At 33.5% G+C, this 22935-nt stretch overlaps 4 protein-coding genes across 7 annotated transcripts; 3 read left to right on the top strand and 1 right to left on the bottom strand.

Annotated features, from left to right (window-relative positions):
* The first annotated feature begins 331 nt into the window (after positions 1-331).
* Positions 332-3650, top strand: LOC108690933. The gene is made up of 6 exons (XM_018198487.1): positions 332-454; positions 632-702; positions 1063-1402; positions 1496-2257; positions 2336-3435; positions 3509-3650. The coding sequence occupies exons 2-6, from the start codon at positions 662-664 to the stop codon at positions 3648-3650; spliced, it is 2385 nt and encodes a 794-aa protein (XP_018053976.1). The 5' UTR covers positions 332-454; positions 632-661.
* An 866-nt stretch (positions 3651-4516) lies between these two features.
* LOC108690939 (F-box only protein 22-like) lies at positions 4517-6652 on the top strand. Its single transcript, XM_018198494.1, has 5 exons — positions 4517-4795; positions 5047-5213; positions 5440-5758; positions 5877-6301; positions 6380-6652. The coding sequence occupies exons 1-5, from the start codon at positions 4614-4616 to the stop codon at positions 6463-6465; spliced, it is 1179 nt and encodes a 392-aa protein (XP_018053983.1). The 5' UTR covers positions 4517-4613; the 3' UTR covers positions 6466-6652.
* A 4449-nt stretch (positions 6653-11101) lies between these two features.
* Positions 11102-12843, top strand: LOC108690865 (pancreatic triacylglycerol lipase). Its single transcript, XM_018198373.1, has 5 exons — positions 11102-11629; positions 11741-11889; positions 11969-12145; positions 12230-12505; positions 12580-12843. The coding sequence occupies exons 1-5, from the start codon at positions 11337-11339 to the stop codon at positions 12822-12824; spliced, it is 1140 nt and encodes a 379-aa protein (XP_018053862.1). The 5' UTR covers positions 11102-11336; the 3' UTR covers positions 12825-12843.
* Positions 12844-12922: 79 nt separating this feature from the next.
* Positions 12923-14725, bottom strand: LOC108690866 (5'-AMP-activated protein kinase subunit beta-2). Of its 4 annotated transcripts, none has more exons than XM_018198377.1 (5): positions 14662-14725; positions 14088-14294; positions 13714-13989; positions 13378-13608; positions 12923-13293 (listed from the first exon to the last, which is right to left on the bottom strand). In XM_018198377.1, the coding sequence occupies exons 2-5, from the start codon at positions 14277-14279 to the stop codon at positions 13147-13149; spliced, it is 846 nt and encodes a 281-aa protein (XP_018053866.1). In that variant the 5' UTR covers positions 14280-14294; positions 14662-14725; the 3' UTR covers positions 12923-13146. The 4 variants fall into 4 exon arrangements, with proteins under 4 accessions (XP_018053866.1, XP_018053867.1, XP_018053865.1 ...); XM_018198378.1 differs by lacking the exon at positions 14662-14725 and adding an exon at positions 14509-14654; XM_018198376.1 differs by lacking the exon at positions 14662-14725 and adding an exon at positions 14528-14654.
* Between the last annotated feature and the right edge of the window lie 8210 nt (positions 14726-22935).

The raw sequence follows: 22935 nt of genomic DNA, 5'->3' as shown, positions 1-22935 counted from the left end.
GTCTATAATATGAACAACGGCAAGGTTGCTAGCATTGAAATGACTGTTGTTTCCCCTAGGTATCGATTGTTCGTTCTAAGTTTGTTCGCGTCGCATGTTCCAATAATGGCTCGCTGTTATTGGTGTATTCTTTTAAATCATCCAATCAGCATTTTATATCTGAAAGAATACATCAACAGTAGCGAGCATTTACTCAACTCTTGAGTTCGCTGAACGCAGCCAGTGTCGCTTATTGGAAAGCTCCTGAAGAAAGAGGAAAGATGGGAATTGCAAACATAACTTGAGGTGTGTTCTTTAAAGCTATATTATATTCTACTTTCTATTTCTTTGCAGCAAAAAAATAATATGAATATTCAGATGGATATTGAAAAGAGATAGACGTGAGAAGAGTACAGATAGCTGCAAAGAACAAACATTGAGATCAATTAATAGATATATCACGCGTCTGATATAGGTACTGTGTATATAACGCGAATCGATCTTGTCGAATACTATATACTTGCCACAATTCATCTTTTGCCGGTGTGGATACCTGTTATTTAAGCACAGTATAGAATTTTAAATAATATTGAGAACTTTTAATATGCGTATCTCGAAATACGTTTCATACGTTCTGCATTGTTTCCCGTAGATATTTGTGGATGGATATCTATTTTCCGTGATGGATGAACCACCTGAAAAATTACCATGCAATACGCTAACGTGAGTTACAGTTTATAACATTTTTTTTTTACAATAGTTTCTTCATCAAAATAATTAACCAAAGTTATTAGTGATTTAATTGGCATTGCTCAAATATAAAGAAATCATGTTATTCTACTTGTTATTCTTCATATATGTGATATTATTCTCTTTTTTAAATTTTAATTTTGAGAATTGTTAAAAAAATGAAAATTTATTTTATCCTTAATAAATCTTGAATTTAAATCTTGAATTTAAATCTTGAAATAAAAGATTAAAATAAAATTATATCATTTGTTTTCGTTGAAAATTATAATTATAATAACGCATGCGTTTAATGATAATTAATTAGTCAAATAAAAATTGATTCTTTATTAACAGGGCCAAAGAATTGTTATGCAACAAGGGTATCAGTACTTGCTTACTAGAGGAATGGGAGAGATCTTTAAAGACTTTGCCTAAAAGTGGAAAGAAGCATTTTGAACCTGATAACTCTTGGCTACAAAATATTCAGATTGAGAAAGGACTTAAAAAGCGTAAAGATTTATTAAATGTCGAGAGAGTCGAACGTATCTCAGAATTAGCTAGTGCCGAGTGGCTACCATCCCAAAAGCGAGCTCTTGTTACTAAAAGATCTGGCCAAGACTGGAGCAACTTTGGTCTGGAGAGAAATGGTTCTTTATATTTACTACCAGAAGAAGCGTTATTTCTCATAGAAACAGTATGTTTTCTATAATTTGTATATTATATTTTTTAATAATGCTTCAATTATTACACCATATTTATTTAATGTATTCTCTTATATGTGTTATAGAATTGTCTTGAACTCATTTGGAATGGATTATCATGTTCGATTCAGCAAGCATATGAAATTTTGATTGATGACTCACTATGTACCCTGGAAGAATATAGAGTTTATAGTCAATTAACACGTTATGGTTACCGTATACAGCGTTACTTTTATGAAGAGTCAGATAAGTGTAATAGATCGGATGAGTTTACTCTTGTTAAACGGAAAATTATTGTTGATCCTGAGAATGGACTGAGAATGTCTGATAACCAACCACAGAACAAGCAAAGTATAAAGAAATCAAAACTAACTTTAACGAACAATATGCCGGAAACATCGGATAAATCTATTAATATGGAAAATCATGAAAAGACTATAATACAAGAATTTGTAAAACAAGTAATATCTGATCTAGTAGATCAGGTTGTATGTAATATAGTGAAACGTCATGAAAATGAGCCAACTACTTTCCGAGAAGTGGAAAATAATGTGACAGAAAAGGTTGCAAACAATGAAGAAAAAAATCGACATTCTAAACCAGAAATAATCTCCGATGAAACTTTGTTAGGCAATATCAAAATTCTCAGAGACACATCATGTAAAGTATCATGGCCGGGTACTCGCATTCAACGTAATGTGAAACAATTGCCTAAAAGAAACGATAAAATATCATTTCCAGAAATTTCTATAATCGATTCTGACACCAGTGAAAATTCCAGATATCCAGAGAAACGAAAGGCAGTTTTGCAAATTGATGAGTTACATGTGAAAAAGTCAAAGCATGAGGTAAGATATTCTCAAATATGTATACTAATGTATAGTATAAAGAATTTGTCAATAATAATTTTTTCTCTTTTTAATTAGGTGATTGAGTTATCTGATGATGAAGTTCAGGAATTACCACGTTGTATGACAAGAATGGAAATGTTAAATCTATTACCAAATATTGCCTTCCAATCGGAAATTAACGAAAAAATTTCCAGGCGATATATACCGCACAATATAAGGCCTCAGAAAAGCACATACCAATACAATCGAACGATGATTTTAAATATGCAGGAAAATGACAAACGAGCGCGACAGAATTGCAAAAATGATAGAACTAATGCGAGACAAAACACGTCTCATTCTAAGAATCCTCTTGCAGTTAATAACAGAAACGCTTCCTTTCAAAATCAACGTTCACTCTTACGTAGTCCATCGCGATCTTTTTATTCCGTAGATCAAATGCATGGAATGAATATTAGCTTGCCTTACGCATATAGGTTTCCGTTCAATTATTTTCCAGATGTTTATTTACAAAATAGAGTCACGCAGAATGTATTTCATAATTTATTTGTTGCCTTTGGTAACCATGGGAACACTGTTCAGCAAAGAAGTTACACCATACAGATGAACAATTTCATGATACCGATCATAGAAGGATATCGAACTAGACATTTTTTTACGGAGAATCAACTCCGACACAATTTCTATCAGAATATTTTATGGCAGCAAAGATTTTGTCAGCGGAGAATGATTGAAAATGCGTCGATGCACAGCAATACACATTCTGTTGCAAGACGACGACACGATGATACTAATAGTTTAGTCGGTTACGAGATTATTAATCGACCTTCTTTTACAACACGTCTAGGAACTAGTTCATGGACAGAATTAAAGAAAAAATGGTTTGAAGAAAAAACCATAACAATCGACGATGAAGATTGTAAAAATTTGAACGAAAGTGAGGAAGATTGCACCGAAGTGCAAGTCGTAAAATTTCTCAATCCTTTAGTCAGTCCGAGAAACGTATCCTCAATGACAGAAATTTTTAGTAAACTCGCTATAATAAAATCAGCACCAGAAAGAACTGTTAGAAGAAAAAAAAGCAAATATAAGATATCGTATAATGTGTATTCTTGTACACATCATTATAAAAAGGCGAATCCTGGTCAACCACTGTACAGCCTGGTAGTGATAAGGTATTATCTGATAATTAAAAAAGTATATTTCCGTACAAATAATGTTTAATAAGTCCCAATTAAAAAATTACAGAAAAGAAGATTCGATTTTACAACCTGTTGAGTTAAATCGCCTGCAACAGGATGCGAAAGGTTCTCAAATAGTATTAGCATATGTGTCAATGTCGATATCATACATTCAACCGGGTATTATAACGATGCCAAACATAATTTAATTTTTTATTCAGGTACATTTAATTGGTTAAAATTATTTTAAAGCAAATGATGTGTAATATATCTATGTTAAAGATTATCTTGTGAGAATTATAAATTTTTTTGTTATCTTAATAAACTTTTATATACTTATAAAAGATTCGTGTAATATACTTTAATTTTAAAAAATGATAAAAAATAAACACTATGTAGGCTTAAATCGAGACCTGTATGTAAAATAATTAGAATAATAATTACAAAACAATGTTTTATATATGTATATACATAACGTTATATTAAGTTTTTCCCATTAGATGGCTTTAAAAAAACGCCACGAACTTTTTCCCATACTTAATATGTATGCAACACATTGTTATTCATTTCCTAGAATTCTAAATAATAGAAATTGTTATCTGATATTCATGCATCGAACATTTGATATCAAACAAATGTCATTTCAGTTGTTTTAAAACTGTCTTGGAAAATTGGATATCATTCGAAATGGTCTCTAATTGAAATTATTCAATTATTTCTCAAATTCTATTTGCTGCTTAGAAAAAAAAGTGATTCTTTAATATGATTGGTTCTTTCCTTTAGTTCTTTGTTGGATCTAAGTGTAGAAACCAATCATATTGAAGAATCACTAAGCACTAGCTGATTAATTTTCTCTGCTGAACGCAGCCATATGGCTAGGGAAAAAACCAATCGGCGAATCTATTCCGACTTGTTCTTGTGATAGGAGTCCTCCAATCATTTAATTTTATATATGCATATATATATATATATATATACACACACACATACACACACACACACACACACACACACATACACACGACACGCGACACATATCTACTGTGTTTACAGTACGCGTTGGTGCATGTTGCGATCTGCATTCTTGTGCTATTTTCACAGTGGTGTTGTTTTACTGTGATATTTTGACAAGCAATTTAAATTGAACAACTGATTTAAATTGAAAAAGATTAATGGAGGATCCAGTACGAAAAAAAATTCGGAAAGAAAAACCTGCATCCGAAAATAATGATAGTGCAACGCAAAGCAATGAAAATATATTGGATCCCAATACTTACCTAACCTACGATATTTTGAGAATTGTCTTTCAATATTTAAATGCCAGGGATCTAGCGAGAGCTGCGAGGGTTTGCAGGTACATATTGATGATGCATTAATAATTCTTGCTTAATGTAATCTTAAACACTTATATTTGATGACCACACAAATGGATACAAATAAGATTTGAGTTACATTCTGTTTACAATGTTTCATATTAAATGTTTAAACATGATAAAATTATTGATATTTTACATTATCGTCTGCAAATGAAGGCAAATAATAATATATATATTATTATCTGAACACAGCATAATAAAAATTTAAGCATAAAATTATTCTTTTCAGATCCTGGTTAGAAGCTGTAAATAATGAGAAATGGACTAGAGGCCCTTGTTGCTTTATACAACTTTATGAACAGTTGTTTGTAGATTTTTTAAATGTCGAGAATCTAAGAATTAAACCATCAGCCGGTTTTTTTTTTATTCCTGAAAATACACCACGCGATGTAGAAGGTATATAATAAAAATTTTTTATATTCCCTTAGAAATTACAAATAAGTAATTAAAGGAATAAAAAGACCTTATCAATAAGTAGCTAATAAATATTTTATTTTAAATTATGACAAACTACTTTTTGATTACTTTAATACAATTTTAATACTATTCTTTTTATTTATTTTTTTCCAAAATTATAGAATAATCTGGGATTGTTAAAATTAATTTTTTATTTTTGTTTAAGAGCGCATAGAAACTTTACTACCTGAACATTGTGAAACTATAATATTATATAGTAGAGGTATTATTATGGATAAAGAGATGGAAGATCCATTTCCAAATATGGTATGTGCATTTTTGCCACAAATTCCAAACGTGAGAATAAAATCATTTAAAATAGCAGACCACTGTAGTATACAGAAGACAGCCGAATATCGGAAGATAATGAGCACAATTGTCAATCGTGAAACATCAGTGACAAATCACGAAACGTGTTTAATGTTATTCTGTAATTTGGAAGGTCGTACAACAGCAAAACGTTGGGCCAGAGCTATACAAAAAAGGTATAATTTATATTTAATCCAAGCAATACATATATCCAAGTAATTATTATGTCCAACTGTTATATAACAATGACTGATACTTGATAATACATATTTATGTCTTTTTGCATATATTCAGCAAAGAAAATGAAATAGTTTCTGTATGGGGTGGTGTGCTGGAAGATCTTTATGCACAACATATAGAAAATGATGATAGTTTGTACAAAAGACAAACAAGACATAGAATAATTCATAGAATGGATATACCATCTTGTGTTGCTGTCCTGATTACTGGTTCTATACAGACGTGGTCCATTATTTTACAAAATCGTACAAAGGAGCAAGCGGAAGCAAAACTAAAGTTATTTAAGAACGAAGTCAAGTTAAAGAAACATTCCATAGGATTTATGTTCATGTGCATAGCTCGCGGAAATGAAATGTATAACGAAACTAATGTAGAATCAACAATATTTAAAAGATTATTCCCCAAAATACCCTTAGTAGGTTGCTCTGGTTATGGCGAATTTGGAAAATCCACTATCGTTGATGAAGTAAACAAAGAAAGTAAGTTATTTCTTTCCTTTGTTAATGAAAATATCTTTTTAATGAAAATAAGTCGATATATAAGTTTTTTTGTTTTAGAAAACATCGAGGAATGTAAATGTAAGAGCTCGAAATCTTGGTCTAAAGGATTCTCTACTGTGTTTTTGATACTTACATATGGTTGATGTTTTGAAAAAAGACACGTATGAGTGTTATGTGTTACAACATATTTTATCACTCGTGCATTACTAGATTTAGGTCTTGTATTTACCAATTTTTTTTTTTTATTAACGAGATCTGAAAGCAATGGTGCTCCGATATTCACAAAACAAAATATGCAGTATAACGAAGCAATAAATCTATGTATAAAGATTTGTACCTTATTTTTAGATGTAATTTGTGAATATGTGTTTTGTACGAGTCCTAAAATGATGTTACCGAAGAATAAGGAAACAAGTTATGACTTATAATAATATATTATTATATATTCGTACTATATAATGTTTTTATTTTTTTATTCTTTCGTGTTTTTTCCCGGATAGCGAAATGTAGAAGATATAGCAAGAATTATAGAAATAATAACCTTTGTCGCTTTATTTGTCACTCCTATATTGCATTTAGTGCAATATGTATAGCATATAGAAGATCATTAAAATTGTTAAAAAATTAGGATTTTAATAATATAATTTGCTTGTACGTGTATGGGTGCCTCCCATTTAGTGATACAAGTCGACATAAATACTATTCTATCTTCGCATTCCATAAGTAACAAAGACAGAATCATATTTGTATTGACCCTTTATATTACTAAATGGAAGGCACCCTATATTAATTCTTAGGCTAATATTACATTCATCCGTTTTTTGTCGTACAAGCTTTTCAAGCCTGTTGATTGGTTGTAGGACAAAGACTTTTTTTTTCAAATCTCTGTCCTATAGCCAATTAACATTCTTAAAAAATTTGTTTTTTTTCAAACGATAAATGATATCAGCCTTAGCCTGATATTTTATGTGTCGACAAACTTTTTAAGCGCGTTGATTGGCTGCAGAATAGAGAAATTCAAAAATCTCTCTGTTTTGTAGTTAGTCAACAAACTTGAAATATCAGACTTAGGGCCTCTCACTAAATTCTGGTTAAATTAATCATCGATCAATTCGCAGAAGTGCTAACAGTAATTTAATGTTTTAGAAAGTTTTCTCTTTCTTTTTCTTTTGGCACAAACCGTAATGATTAACCAATTAGTATTTATCGAAATTGATGAAAAATAGCCCTAACAATACTACTATTTCCTGTCTTATATTCGTGTCAATATTCGTGTAAATTTCTCTAGTAACGAATTAACTTAGATACATTTTATTATTTAAAATGAAATTTAAACATTTATCTAGAAAATTGAAAGTATATGTTCGTGAATTTTTAAAGACTTATTTATTTTAAATCTTATTATTTTTAAATCATTTTAAATAGATTAAAATAGAAAAAATGAAATGAAAGTGGAAATTTTTATGATGTGTGTGTACATATATGTATGTACATGCAAAAAATTTTCGCTTTTCACATTTCCGCCTTAGGAAAAAATATTACCTGAGTAACCCTTCTAGAATATACTAGATCTGGTAATGAACTAGTCGCATGTGAAATATTAATGACTATGGTCATCGACAAGATATTTTCCACCAAAGAAGATCAATGGAGAGACCATTAAAGGAAATTTACAAAGAAGAATTTAGTACGTTACAATGCGGAGCAATGAAAATGTATTGAATTTTATACCATACAATATTCTCAGACTTATTTTTCAATACTTAGATGGCAAGGACCTCGCGAGCATGGCAGATATATATGTACATAAGAAAATTTGCTTCTGCATGAGGATGAGATTGTACCCGGATCCATAAATTGCTAGTCCGCAGACCGAACCGAATCATCCGACGCCTCAATAATTTACAATGATTTACAATGTTTGTAATCATCATTAATACACAGCTGAAAACTTCACTGATTCAGCAAATCTACAGTCGTAATATTTACAGACAGTCAATTTTCTATATTAAAATTGCAAAGTTGACAGCTGAATAACATTAGCGATTTATTAACCATTAAATCTTCTTAGCTATCAATGTTGAATGCGCATAGTAAATTATAAGTTTGTTGTCCATCCAATTAATTTTTTTCCATGTATTTGTTTAATTTTAATAAGCAACAAGGATGAAATGAATACGTTCTGAATACGTTGTGAATTGGGCTGTGGTCGATTAATTATAATTAAAACATTTATTAAATAAAACAAGTAACCAAATTCTCGAGAATATCAAAAAACAAAAACAAAAGGCTAATGAAAGTTTGTTAATGAGAGTTTGTTAATGCGAAAATAAAAATCGTTTATTGTCAAAAAACTATAGTATAATTAGTTATGCATAAACGTTTCGGCCTGCTTTCGAGTCATCATCAATATGTCTGAACGTATGTTGTAAAATTCTCACTTTTTCATGACAAGACGGCAATTCAATTATCAACCATTGGCAATGTTTGACAATTCCAGTGACAATGAATAATATAATAAAAATCTGTGCAGATATCAAAAACGTTATTTTTGATAAAGAAAAATTACTCACCCATGCAGCTATGAAAGACGTGAACATCAAAAATTAATCAGAGTCGAAAGACAAAGGATCTGCAAATTATTCATATTTAACGATAAATTCACTACAACTGTTTCGAATATTGTGATGATTAACATTCAGATGAATCAAAGATAACACAGTGTACAAACTAATAAATAAAACAGATGGTATTACCAATGTATGTCAGACTTAAAAATAATAAAAACTGCGCACAGTTTAAATCAGTGTAAAGAAGTATAAGACATATAAGAGTCAACGTAATCAATTATAAATGCAAGAACTATAATATGGATATATATACAATTGTTAAAAGAGGACTGTATTATAGAGGAGCAAATCGAAGCAAAATTAAAGTTATTTAAGGAACAAAGTAAAATTAAAGAAACATTCTATAGGATTTACGTTCATATGCATGGATCGTAGATATACATATGATGCAACTAATGTAGAACTAATGATATTTACAAGATTATTCCCCAAAGTACCTTTTGTAGGTTTTTTATATTGACTTTAATGAAAAACCTATCGTAAGTGAAGAAAGTAAGTAGTCTTTTTCTTTCTTTTCTAATGAAAATATAATCTGATAAATATATATATTTTTTTTTCATTTCATAAAACATTAAAAAGAAACGTGAATTTAAGACATCTAATTCTTCTACTATATTTGTAATACTTATGTATGAATAATGTTTTAAAATTCTTAAATGTAATCTATGAAGTATGTTTTTTACCAGTCTTAAAATATACGAAAAATAAGGAAACAAATTGTAGCTTATGATATTTATATTGGCTCGTATATATTCAGAATGTGCTTTTATCTTTGAAATTCTATAATATGCGTAATGTAAAGTATATTATATTAGCGCGCTAATGCGTTGTGAATACATGTTTGTATTATACAGAGTGTTTCACAACTATTGTATAATACTTTCATAGTATAAAATAAAGTCTGGGGGGGAGGGGGATAAAGTAAAATAAAAAATCCTAATACGAAAATGTCAAGATCACAATAATTTTTTAATTACAACCGTTCACAGTCATCGTTATCTAACGTGAGGACGTTCGCCCAGAAAGAGATTCGGTTTTGATCTCCGGTCGAGATTATATTTCTTTTCAGTAAATTCTTTACATATTCTCTAATTTAATTTAGAGAGGATTATTATTCTTTCAGATTGATTGTGTTGAAAGTCCGAAAGTTATCGACGTGCAATCATATTTATTTGAAAAGGACATATTAATGCATTATTTGCATTATCTCACTTTCGACTGTTAATAGGATTTCTTATACTATAGTTAAATAGTTTAATTATAGCCAATATCACGTACTACTAGTAAAATCTGTGCTCGCAATAATTATGCGCACATCGATCTGTATTCACAGTTAATATTGAATTTTTTTTTATTGCGCAACTGATTATTAAAAGCATTAGCAATTATTGTCATTAAAATTATTAAATCTAACACAAAAATTTCACACTTGAGAACAACATAAGAAATAAAATTTAATTTATTGTTTCTTTAACATTTTTCTCAAGACGAATAAAACTTGTGTATTAACTAATTAATTATCGTGTAATTGTGTATTAATAAAAAATAAGATGTAATCGGATATTAATAAATCAAAATAAGATTAAATGGCTCACATTTTTTTAGCAATTTAAATATCTGTTAAATCGCAAATCTTGATTTGTTGAAATTATATATTCTTATCATAATACTTATTTGTGCAATAAAAAAAAATTCAATATTAATTGTGAACGCAATATTAGATCGATGTGCGTATAACTATGAGCTAAGCGCGCGGACTCTTCGCGATATACTATTGGCTGTTTGATCGATTATAATTAAAAAAAATGATTGTGACCTCGACATTTTCCTGTCAGGATTTTTTGTTCTATTTTATCTTTAGAATACGCTTTGTGAAAATATTGTGGTTGTGAAACATCTTGTATATTATACTTTTTTTATTATTAATTTCTTTATCCCTTCACATTTACTTCTGCAGTATTTGTTTTGAATAATGCGAAGCATTATGTTGTATCGAGCAAGCGATTATCTTCAATGTGATCCGCATTGTTTAAAATACACGTATCAGAAAAGTAATGCAAATAATTCACAATACTGAATTACTTTACGAGGTTTGTAAAATTATCGGTTAACTAGCCCGTTTCAACGCTGATTTCAACGTCGCCTGCGATATGCACGCACGAGATTGCACATTATTTGTTTCAAACTTGTACCCTTTTGAATATAATTATAATCCCCCGCTTGACAGTACTTCCGTGCTTACGATACAACATGCGAGATAAAAGAAAAACTAGGCCAAACGAAAGGGTATTAGCGTCTTATCGTAATACCGCCAGGATTTAAAAAGGAGTCTCCGTTTTGCGGCATCAGTAATTTAATTGCTGTGACCATTGTTCACAGTTTTAATGATCTGCACTACTCGCAATCAATTCTTTGCTCATAACGATATTAAATACCGCTTAAGTAAGATGTCACCGAATCTAGTGTGGAAACAAATCTTCATTCTTGTTACATTGCGATATTCTGTTTATTCGCAACAATGGGACAGCGGTTTGCGTCAAAGATATGATGGCTACGGAGAGGATTGGATTTTTATGCCTGACGGCAATGGACAGCCTCAAGTAGCAGTGTTAAAAGTCCAAGACAACGAAAGGAGAGGCATATTAGACTCAGAAATAGCTTACATAATTTACACTCGGTATCTAATTACAAGTCCAATAAATAAATATTTATAACAAAATGCTATCATACCTCAATTCTCTTTCATTATTCATTTAACTATGGTTTCCATAATATTTTTATTCTTAAGATCTAATTCGGAAAAAGGCATACGAGTGACTTTAAATGACACCTCAAACCTTGCTGGTTCCGACTTCAAAGCCTCGCGAAAAACAAAATTCATAACTCACGGATGGAAGTCGAGCGCCATGAGTACCAGTCTTATCAATATGAAAGAAGGTAGCTTGTTTTTCTAATTGATTTACTAATTCAGACTTAATTCATTAGCAAAACGGATAATTTTCATTTTTTCGAGCAGCTTTTCTCACTCACGGCGATTACAATGTCATTCTTGTGGACTGGGAACCATTGGCTGCGAGTACATTTTATTTGGGACCGATGCATAACACCGCAAGAGTCGGGACTAACGCCGCCAACTTCATAGACTTCTTAATGAGAGAGACTGGACTGAAAACGGAAGACGTTCACTTTATCGGTACACTGTCTTGTATAATACAATATTATTTATTTATTATTTATTATTTATAAGTCGCAGTTTCATCGGCCGTTGATTTATAAGGTCATTCTCTTGGTGCACACGTGGCTGGGAATGCGGGCGGTGCGATGACTTCCGGGAAATTGAGCAGAGTAACAGGTTTGGATCCAGCGTTGCCGGGATTCCACATACTCGCCTCCGAGAAAACTCGCTTGGATCCCACAGATGCAGTATTCGTCGACGTCATACATTCCTGCGGCGGTGTGTTAGGCTTTCTTCAACCGCTTGGAAAAGCAGACTTTTATCCAAACGCTGGTACGGCGATTCAGCCCGGATGCTGCTGCGTTCCTGAGATAATGGGTAAAGTATTTTCATCATTAAAAGCGCAGATCTTTGTAACAGAAACATTTTCTTTCCATTTTTATTTATTTTAGAGGCTTGTAGTCATGGGCGATCATACGCATACTTTACGGAAAGTATAAATTCGAAAACAGGACTACCGGCTAAGAAATGCGATAATTGGGATTCATATTTAAGCGGCAAATGTGACAATTCGCAAGTAGTACTCATGGGAGAGCATGTTGAACATACCGCCGAGGGTCTATATTTTCTTAGAACGAGATCGGATCCGCCTTACGCGCATGTATCAGAAGTAACTAACAATAATGTATCTAAATGAAAATTATTTACAAGCAATCATATTCTTTCAAGATACATATTTCGAAATAATTCCTGTTACCTTGGATTCCATTTGTTGATAATAGCGAGAAAAGCAAATATAAAATATCTGACTTTAATAAATAGTAATTACATTATTATACACATGATTGAGGTATAACATAGCGACAAACCAATCATTTCTAAATATTATAATCTTCTACCTTGCCTCAAAGAAGCTCATAAAAATCTTATGCATTAATATGGTGTCACTTGGGCACCTGTGTTATTTCGGGATAATTAAAAAATGTACAGCACCAGCAAACGCGGGAATGACTTGATATTTAAATCGGTTTGTAAAGCAAAGTTGTAACATATTTTTTGCGATAACGATGTGTGGCTGATAGGACCATCACGCTGTCTTTAATGCTCAAAGCATAAAGATGGTTCAGCATAACATGATTTGGTTCAGGTAGAAGAGTAGGCTCACACTGGAAAAAAAAAATAATATATGATGGCAGAAAATCTCATTGAATTTTCGTCGAAATATATTATATATTTATTATTTAACTTACGGATAATGGCGTGTCCTTGTTAAGGATAACTTGTAGCAGATGCGGTGGCAAGATAGGTGGTCCAGTTATTTTTTCCCAAGGTTTGTGCGGTGGTATTTCTTGACCATACTCCATTTGAGTGCTACTGGTAACACCTTCGCTATCTTTTGCCAGAGCTTGAAATACTTCAAAGTCAGACTTCCTTACAGAAACTAAATTGTTCTTGGAACCCATGCCGTTGTCTACAATTTTCTATAATATTAAAACAACAATCTCTGAATTTAATATGCTACACAACATACGAAGTACAGATATGTTGTAAATAACACGCATAAAGCTTAGAGATGTAACACTCACCAGTCCAGGATCATGTCTCCATTCTCCATCAACAAAAAATTTATACTGGTGTTCTCCTTCTGGTAGATCAATTATCGTGACAAAATCTCCATGGCTCTTTACCATCGGTAATGTTTTCCATCCAGTGAATGTCCCGCTAATATATACCTGCTTTCCACCTCCTTCCCACTTGAAAACTGTTGGTAGCACCTTATTGTCTGCAACTTTTGTACCCTCAGACACTGTGTTAGATCTCGGACGCTGTGATCCAAAGTCTTCTCCATCCTGTTGGCCAGTCTATTCATAGCCAAATAAAATAACAATGTAATATGAATATAACATATGTATATGTAAAACATATTTTTACATGCATGCAAATATTATTTTGATATTACTTTTGCAAAGTATGATTCTTCTTCTTCGTGGGAGGACTGAAATACAAGCTTCTGACTAGGTTTTTTGTCGAAAACGAATGCCTGGCCTTCCTTTCCTGGAGAAGGTGGAGGATGATCTTTGCTATGTCGCTCTCTGTTTGCTGTAGTGCCGTGATGATGACCGACAGGCTGATTGCTTCCCGCATTACCCATTATTGCATTTAAGTTCTTGACAAATGCAAAAAAATACAATATTAAAAAAAAAACAAACAATTTTTAAGAAAGTAAATTAATTATTACGCAGTAATATAACTATTTCGTAGGTTAACATGAGATTATTTAACATCATTATCCTTTTTAAGAAGCAATAAAAGATGAGTGTAATAAAACAGTTTACAAGTTCGAATATTATTTATTTTTCGATCGAAATAAAATTCATTACGTATAATGATGTTATTCACTTGTTTGTAATAATCACACCTGGTGCTCTGATACAATCAACGACTAATCGAGAATGTAAACATGTGACGTTAAAGCTAGGTCAGTTCTTCGTTCTCGAAAAGATTCCAATGTAATTCTATTTTTAATTTTTTACCGATGATGTTTAGATCATTTGTGAGAAAGGATTACAACATTTTTATTGTAGATATATATATATATATAACACGCCTATCATGTCACAAGACTTTTTATCACTTAAAATAGTTCAATATATTGATAACAAGATACTGCAGAAATTCGCATTACCGAAATTAGGTAATGATATCATAAGTTGATAAAATTGATAATTTCAGCTACTTTTACCAAGCAATCTCTCGATAATGTAATTTTGTTGGTGATAGAAAATCAATTTATAATCAATTGCGAGATGGAACAAAATCTGATAAGTTTATCGTTTGGAAAAGATATATCTGCTCGAAATTTATTCGCACTTATATGATACAAAATATTCCATATATTAGCGCAATAAAATAACTGTTTTTAGTTGTATTCCATTTATATGGAATACAAAACTCAGATAATTTTCACTTGTGACGTCAAAATTCAATTACACGTTCCTTTTCATTCTAACAAATGAACTTATACAATCTACATAAGATCAAGATCGTGAGTCTTTATTGATTGTGAGTATTATTAATTCAAATTAAAATTTACATGCGACAATTTTGTCACCAAAGTAAGCAATTAAGTAGTGCCATTATTTGAGTATAAAATACTCACATAATTTTAGACTAATAAATTTGACTCATATGTATACTCATATATATACTTGAAAATGGAAAGCAACTATTGAGAGTAAAAAGTATCAAATCGTTATTTATAATATTAAGATTTGGCACGCATGCGCAGTCGCCATGACAGTTTCGCGCCGCAGCGCGATCGTGCAGTCATGTCATGTCGCGATCTTCACGATTTTCTCGTTTTCCGCATCACCGAATGTGAGTTTCGCGTCCATACAATGCCGGAAATAGTAAACGGATTGCCGCGCGATCGTACGTTCGTTCGACAATCGCGGTCGAGTCTCGCTATAAAACAGCATCAACAAGCTGCCGGTCAAACTTTTCGCGAGCAAGACTATCGCGACAAACGTATTGTCAATGCGCATGCGTTACAATTTTCACGCCGCATCGCAATAATTCGTAATCGGCGCGAGAAGTGCTCTTGTGTCTTTTCCTCATCGTGAATTGCGCGTTTGAATGAACGTCGAGCTTGTAAATAAAGAGCTAAGTATCAGAAAGGTGAAGTACTACCGATCATCATTTTAATCGCGTACGCGATTATGGTTATCATGTCGTTTTAGTTGTCGTTTAGTAGTGCTAAACAAAATGTCGAGAGAAGTGCCGAGCGATTGTCGTATTCGTAATTGCGATCGTATATGTCATATCGATGCGTGCCATTTTTGTGATCGTAGAGTGCTTATTTTCGTGATTTTGTGCGATAGACTGAAATCTAGCTTTAGTACGATTTAGTTTTGCATCGTCAGTTAATGTTTACATTCTCGATTCGTCGTGTTATATTTATATTATCGTCCGAGTATCAGGTAAGATTGTTACAAACAAACGGATGACGTTTTTTGAAGTAGTTTTTTGAGAGTTCACTTGACTGTCCCTTCTAGGAAATTTATTTAATACTATTACTAGATAATTAATAATTTATTTTGAGTATTTATTAAAAGTACTGCTAACAATACCTTTGATAGATAATAGATATAAAATTTAATATTAGTAACGAATTAATCACTTATTTTAAAAGTACTGTTAACAATACTTTTATATAATAAATATTTTATTATATAATAAATACTTAAAATAAGTGATTAATTGGCAGGTACTAGTATCAAATTTCTATAAGAGGCGTTCCACTTGGCACAATGTTCATAGAATTAATTTTTTATCCTTGTTTATTAAACACAAATGATGCTCGCGAACGTTGTGAGTGCCAAGTGGACCGCATCTTTAGTATTATAAACTTATTAAAGTACTTATTTTTAATTAATCAATTAAAATTCTTTCTTTTGATCGTCAATTAAATGCTTCGCAGTATTTGTAACATTAAGTGAACTGCATCTATAATGAGTCGATTAAATTAAGTAATAGTTCGATCTTCAAACTTATTCATTATTATTATTTTTTAGCACGATGACTGGAAAATACGAGCGACAAGAGCGGCAAGAGCGACTATAGCGCAGTGACGCCAGCGATTTGTGAGTTCAACTTATTTTACATATAATTATATAATTAATTGTTTATTTATTTGTGTTTTACAATGCGATCACGTCCGGTTTTTTTTGGGCATAAAGACGTTACATAGAAGATTAAATATGTAAAAATTTTCTACATCATTGATGTCGCTTGTACTTGGCAAGTGTGTCGTTATTGCGGCGCCAGATCGCAGCACAGTTAGTATTTTCGCGTTAGGTGCATGATAAAAATTAATTTACTGACGGAAATCGACGAACACAAATTTGGGATAATCGCTCGAGCTTGTTCCTTTCGAAAAATTATTGCAAACTGTTGTCTTGCATTCGCGACGAATTTAATTGAATCAAATTGAATTTCGTTTTTTCCACGTTTTCCTCTAAAGTTATCGAAATCTGTTTTTTTCAGCGTGAGGAATGTTGTTTATGGTAAAGTTACCGGTAGATGTATCGGTCGTCGTGCTCTTCTTCATCGCACATTTTTACTATCCCCCTCCGCTTCGCTTCTCTCTCCCCTTTCCCTTCGTTCAATTTTATTTCTTCCCCTTACCCTACCTCCTCCCTCCTCTCTTTCTCGTCAACTTTTTCGCCCGTTTCCTGCGCGAATTTATTATTTATAAAGGCGAAAGCACACCCCGAGCATGTTTCCTCCTTCGTAGCTAACGGCTATACGCGAGAGCGTTTATATCTCGTGGCTCGTGTTACTCGCTCCACGCGGCCGCGAGGTCAGTCCGGAGGGGTGGACCGCGGCTTTTTACGTGCCCCCGTGTATTAAATATCCTGCAATAACAGTAATTACGGTTACGGTGCTTCGCGAAATTGCGCAGCTACTTCACCGCGGCCTGCGGCCGGGCCCGCGAACGCGAATGTGATCTTCTTATGGGCGGCGGATATCACGTGGACAGTGTACGCCGATTCCGGAGCGAATCGAGCACTCGATCCCCGAACCTCGAGTAACCGCAACCTGCTCATTTATCCTTTCCCCTTCGATGGTAGTAATCGCGAAAGGAATAGACGTGACGCGCGAAAGTATCCCCCACATATCCGCCTCCGATGTAATTATCTTTAAATGCACGGTGTTACATTTTAAATTAGGAGATACGTTCAAGTTGTAGAGTTGCTTTTACGTGGAGAATCGCGCATATCGAATCGTAATTAAATTGCTATTATAGATAATATAAATCACATTAAATTGTGTCCCGCGGTAGAGAATAATTTGCGAATAATTTGGATTCGAATCAAATTGAATCGAATCGTAGTGAATTCATCTTCGAATTCGAAATCGAATAAGTTCAAAAAATTTCGAATCATTGGTGATTCGATTTCGAATTAATCGTTTATTAATCACTTATTTGCTTTATTTATATATGACTCTCTGATAAATTAAAAATTATTTATATTTTCCTGTTTATTTAAAAAGTCTGGTTATTGAAGATTTTATTGCTTTTAAAGTAGCTTTTAATGTAAATCTGGGAAAATTTTATTTAAATTCGATTTGTTTTCGAATCAGAAAAATTCGATTCAACATAAAAATTTCAAATTCGATTTGATCTCACAAATGTTTGATTCGCACACCTCTACTTCGCAGTTTATAAGAACGTTATGATATTGTATTGCATGTATTATCATGTTGATATTTTTTTTATTTGATTATTTGTAATGTAAAAAAAGATTTGATTTCATTGACAATGTGACAGACGTTTTCTGCCCAGTGAGACGATAAGTCACTAACATTTCACTTATCGAGATAGTATGAATTTCATTTAGCGCAGCATGCGGTATATATTGATTATTAAATGTATTCCTTATTTAATGATGCTGATTAGATTAGTGTAAAAGGTTTGGATGATATCTAAAGTGGGAACATCTGTTCATGGTTTCTGGCAATTGCGTATTCGTTTTATTACGTATGCTTTGCATGATTAATTCTTATCTCGATTTTCGATAGACGTATTTACTTAAAGAACTCGAATTATATATAGAATTACATTAAAAACAGCAATAGTAGTTATGCACCATTAATTTTATCAGGAGACATTTATTTCAAGAGTGAATAGTGAAGTCTAAATAAAAAAATATTTTTATGTTATATTTGCGTATAATATTATGTGTGTATAATATTAAATTCTACATGATTATTTTATATTCCGGGATAGGCTTCGTAGAGACACTATTGCTTCGCCTTTTGCATGTATCTGTTTTTTTGCATTAAAGCACAGCTAATATCTTTATACGTATATTTCATTTATTGATCGAATTAAAAAGTTATTATCGTTGCAAGAGCTGCAAGACATCTTCAAAATTGGCTTTTATTCACTTTCAACATAGTTTTAATTGTGCATTATAAAATCGATCGACTTTGCCATGTATCAACTGACGGAAGAGCGTAAATTCGTGACGGGCCCCGAAAGTCGTCTAGGCCAGATGTCGAGCGTTCAAGATAAAAAATACCAAAGCGTATTCGAAGAGAGAAAGAAAAAAAGGAGGACCAAGACGGAAGAATGGCGGGGGAAAAAGGATCGGCGAGAGGCGGTGTATGCATGCGCTTAATCGATAATCACCGGCAAGTGGTTTCGTCCGAAAAGGGTGCGGTGGATACATCTGCGAGGTATCATCAGCGCCGCGTACAAAAGGCCGATCCATCATCGGGCCGACAATCCAAATTCAAAATTGGCCAGCCACAGTTCCCAGCGACTGCGCGTGCAATTACAATGGAGATTAAGAACAATCCAAACAACTTTTGCGTTGAAGTAATCGTGGCGATTCCGAGACACGCCGAGTGAGAAACCATTCGTAAAAGACTTTGGTCATAGCGATCCTTGTCTGGCGGATTATTTTATTCATTTATTTCATTTTTATTTGTTTATTTCGCGATATCGTAGAGGGGACATTGTGTAACGTAATTGTAGCGTGCGGTGGGAATGCGTCATGTTGTAATCTCGCGTTATTGCTACAATGATGCACGCGATTTTCTGCTTACGCGCCCGGTTACTGAAATATCAAGTGAGTATCATGTGAAGCTGTTCATTGAGCGCGCGGTATGACAGATTGTCCGCTCCCGATAGAAGAATAGCCTTCGCGGTTTGAGTGTAATAATAGGTATAACGTCAACGTCGCGTTTCAACATCTCGTTAAGCTTTTTGGATTAATAAAGCTCTCTGCGGCTAAGAACTATAGTGGTGTTTTCCTTCTCCTCCGCGTATTATTATAATTACAATCGATTTGGAAATTTTATTGCGCTTTAATAATTCAATCGCAGCAGCGGGGCAGATATTAGTATGTTAAAAACTTTCGGATATAGTCGGTTTCTTAAACGTCCGCATTATAACGTAATGAGGCATGAAATATGAAATAGAAACGAGCGCTGACTATCGGGTCTCGTTTCTGAAAAGTCGAAGCAAGTCTGGATAATCGTAATAATATGGAAATAATGTAAAATTGATAATTTTTTCCGTTATCTTTTGGTACTTAATATTACATAGTGATGCTTGAGACTTTTATCAGCGCATTTTCTTTAAATTATTTTCGAGCAAAAAGAAGATGAAAATTGTTTTTTTTTTATTGTATGGCGAAAATCAAGCGAAAGTGCAAAAGTGATGCGAAGTAAATGTCAAATAAGAGAGAGAGAGAGAGAGAGAGAGAGAGAGAGAGAGAGAGAGAGAGAGAAAAGAAAAGAGAGAGGTGGGAAAGGATTACGGTGCGTCAACGGCGATGACTGAACGGGCCGTAATCGCTGTGCCGATCTAATATTTCGAATAGTTCGCATTTACAATGGGCTTTATTGGCGGGAAAACTGAGGGGGTATTTTGAGCAGGCGGGACATCCATCACGGGGTGTCAACGCGATTGTCTTCCGCGGCGTTTGCCACGGGAAAGTATTGACATCGGGTTTGCGCGCAACCGCCGAAATACCGGTCGCGCTCATCGTCGTTCGGAAATGAATAAATGTCGTTAAAGTAATTAAAATCGGGTGCCAGTTGTCCCGCGATCTCGAATAATGACCAAGTTCCCCCGATGTGGCGATATCGATTCGCGCGATGCCCGTCCCGCCGAGGATGACGCGTCAGGAAACGCGATGGACAGTATTACTTCAGCCAACGAATTTATCCGGACGACACGGCGCCCGGCTTCGCCATTGTGTCGTATTTAAATGAGCTTTCTAATGTATTTAGCTTGAATACCGCGTGTGGCGAAAACTACTACCCCGTGTGCGCATTTTGCCACCGTCAATATCAACAAGAAGATCGTTCAGTATTCAGTATTCTTTTTCGTAAAAAAGAAAAGAAAAACAAATAAAATAAATAAAAATATGGTAAATTCATTTTGCTCTATTCTCTTTAGTCAACATAAAAATAGAAATCTAATAGTAAAGCCCGAGATATATTCATTATCGTCGTTGATATATATATTTCTTCCGATAATCTTTTTTTTTCCTTATTAGCGAATTTCTAAAGAATTGAAGGGAAATTTAGACATCGCGTCCCCGTGATATACAATGTCTTATGTAGGAGATAATGTACGCGAGCATGTACGCGCCGCAATTTGTGTATCTATCGCAATGTGTATCTATCGCGTCTGAATGTGCTAAAATAATAACGAGAAATTGCGAGCCGCGAGTATAGTTGCGTTTGCAGGGGATGCCGACGTATAATCGAGGCGCACCCTCTCTCCCGGCTATCTGTTTTATTTATCCGATAACACGCCATTATGGGCGAATCGTGAATGCGGCTGTGCCGGTAACGATTGGCTATTTATAATAACACGTGGCATACGGGTAATTAGTTGCGCGCAAGCCACAGTGAAAAACCGAACGCGGGTATCGGTATCGAGAAAAATTACCGTCGTTTTTCATCGCGCCTTTGTCTACTTTATTTGGACTTTCATCACCTTTTTTTTTCCTCCCACCAACTTGTCTGGTCGAGAAACACTTTCGATCGCGGTTCCGTGCATATTCTAGTGTGCCAGTGCAATTAAATTTCGCATTGCACTCTTGATGATTTTATTCACGATTGATTTTTTAATCTTAACTACATGAGGGGTTTGCAAATAGGCCACTACTTATATAGCGCGTCAGATGAAGCGATCATAAAAAGATGTGCATCTTCAATACCTTTCACATATAATCGTGTTTCTATTCGATACTTTCAGCGTAAAAGAATATTATGATTGTTAAAAAAAAATTCATGCTAATTAATATTTATGTTTATTTTTGTCAAATGAAGCTAGAAATAGTATCATATCTTATATACAGAAAGAGCGATTTTTTTATTGAAGTATTTAAAAATTTGGCTAAATATAGATTTGAGAATATTTTGTGTTGAATCATGTAAGACATTCAAGCATGATGAGCCATGCTGCAAAAAATTTTGACATTCTCTCAATCAGTTTAAGCGTCTAAGGTCCTCCATTTTCACCAATGTAGATTAACTTTAATCTCGATTCAATTTATTTCACTTTGTTTTTTTCTAGTTCTAAAGATTAGAAAAAGACGCAGAGTAAGTTGAACCGAGATTAAAGTTAATCTACGTTGGTGGAAATGAACATTAAATGATTATATTGATAGTTTAACAAAATTATTTTTGAATTTGTATCTAGTTAAATTTTTAGATATTTTAGATATTTTAGATATTTTTAGATATTTTAAAACCGTCTTTTCCGTGTATCATTTTTTAAACAATAATAATGTGTCGCGTTTCGATACATCAAAATTAGAAAGTGACTTTGAAGCCGAACGATGAAAAAGAAATTAAAAGACCGCTTCTGTTTAATTCGGACAGCTATTCGATCAGAGAAGATTATGCCGGGATTTCATAGGCTAGGGAAGCAGAGATATGGTAGCTCGGATAAAGGAGGGCAGGGGAGGCAGGGTGGCTGGAAAGTCTTGTCCATTGTGCCGGACCTGTACAATGCTTATCGACGGTGATTGCTTCATTGCGGACTAGAACGGGGATGCTGGATGTAAGGGCGTGATGCATACACCGACGCAGCTCGGCGTTATCGGGTTATCGGCCGTAATGCACACGCACGCCGACCACCTTTCTACTGGGTTAACATTTCAATCTGGAAAATGTAAACCATCCGACCCACCCTCCCCTCCGCTTCGTTCGCTCGCTCGATCTTCCTCTCGCTCTTTCTCTCTCCCCATCCCCCCCTCTCTCTCTCTCTCTCTCTC

This window comes from Atta colombica, unplaced genomic scaffold (assembly GCF_001594045.1).
Source record: "Atta colombica isolate Treedump-2 unplaced genomic scaffold, Acol1.0 scaffold38, whole genome shotgun sequence".
Classification (NCBI taxonomy): Eukaryota; Metazoa; Arthropoda; class Insecta; order Hymenoptera; family Formicidae; genus Atta; species Atta colombica.
The sequence above is the reverse complement of the archived record's forward strand: the minus strand, read 5'-3'. Positions and strand labels throughout refer to the sequence as shown.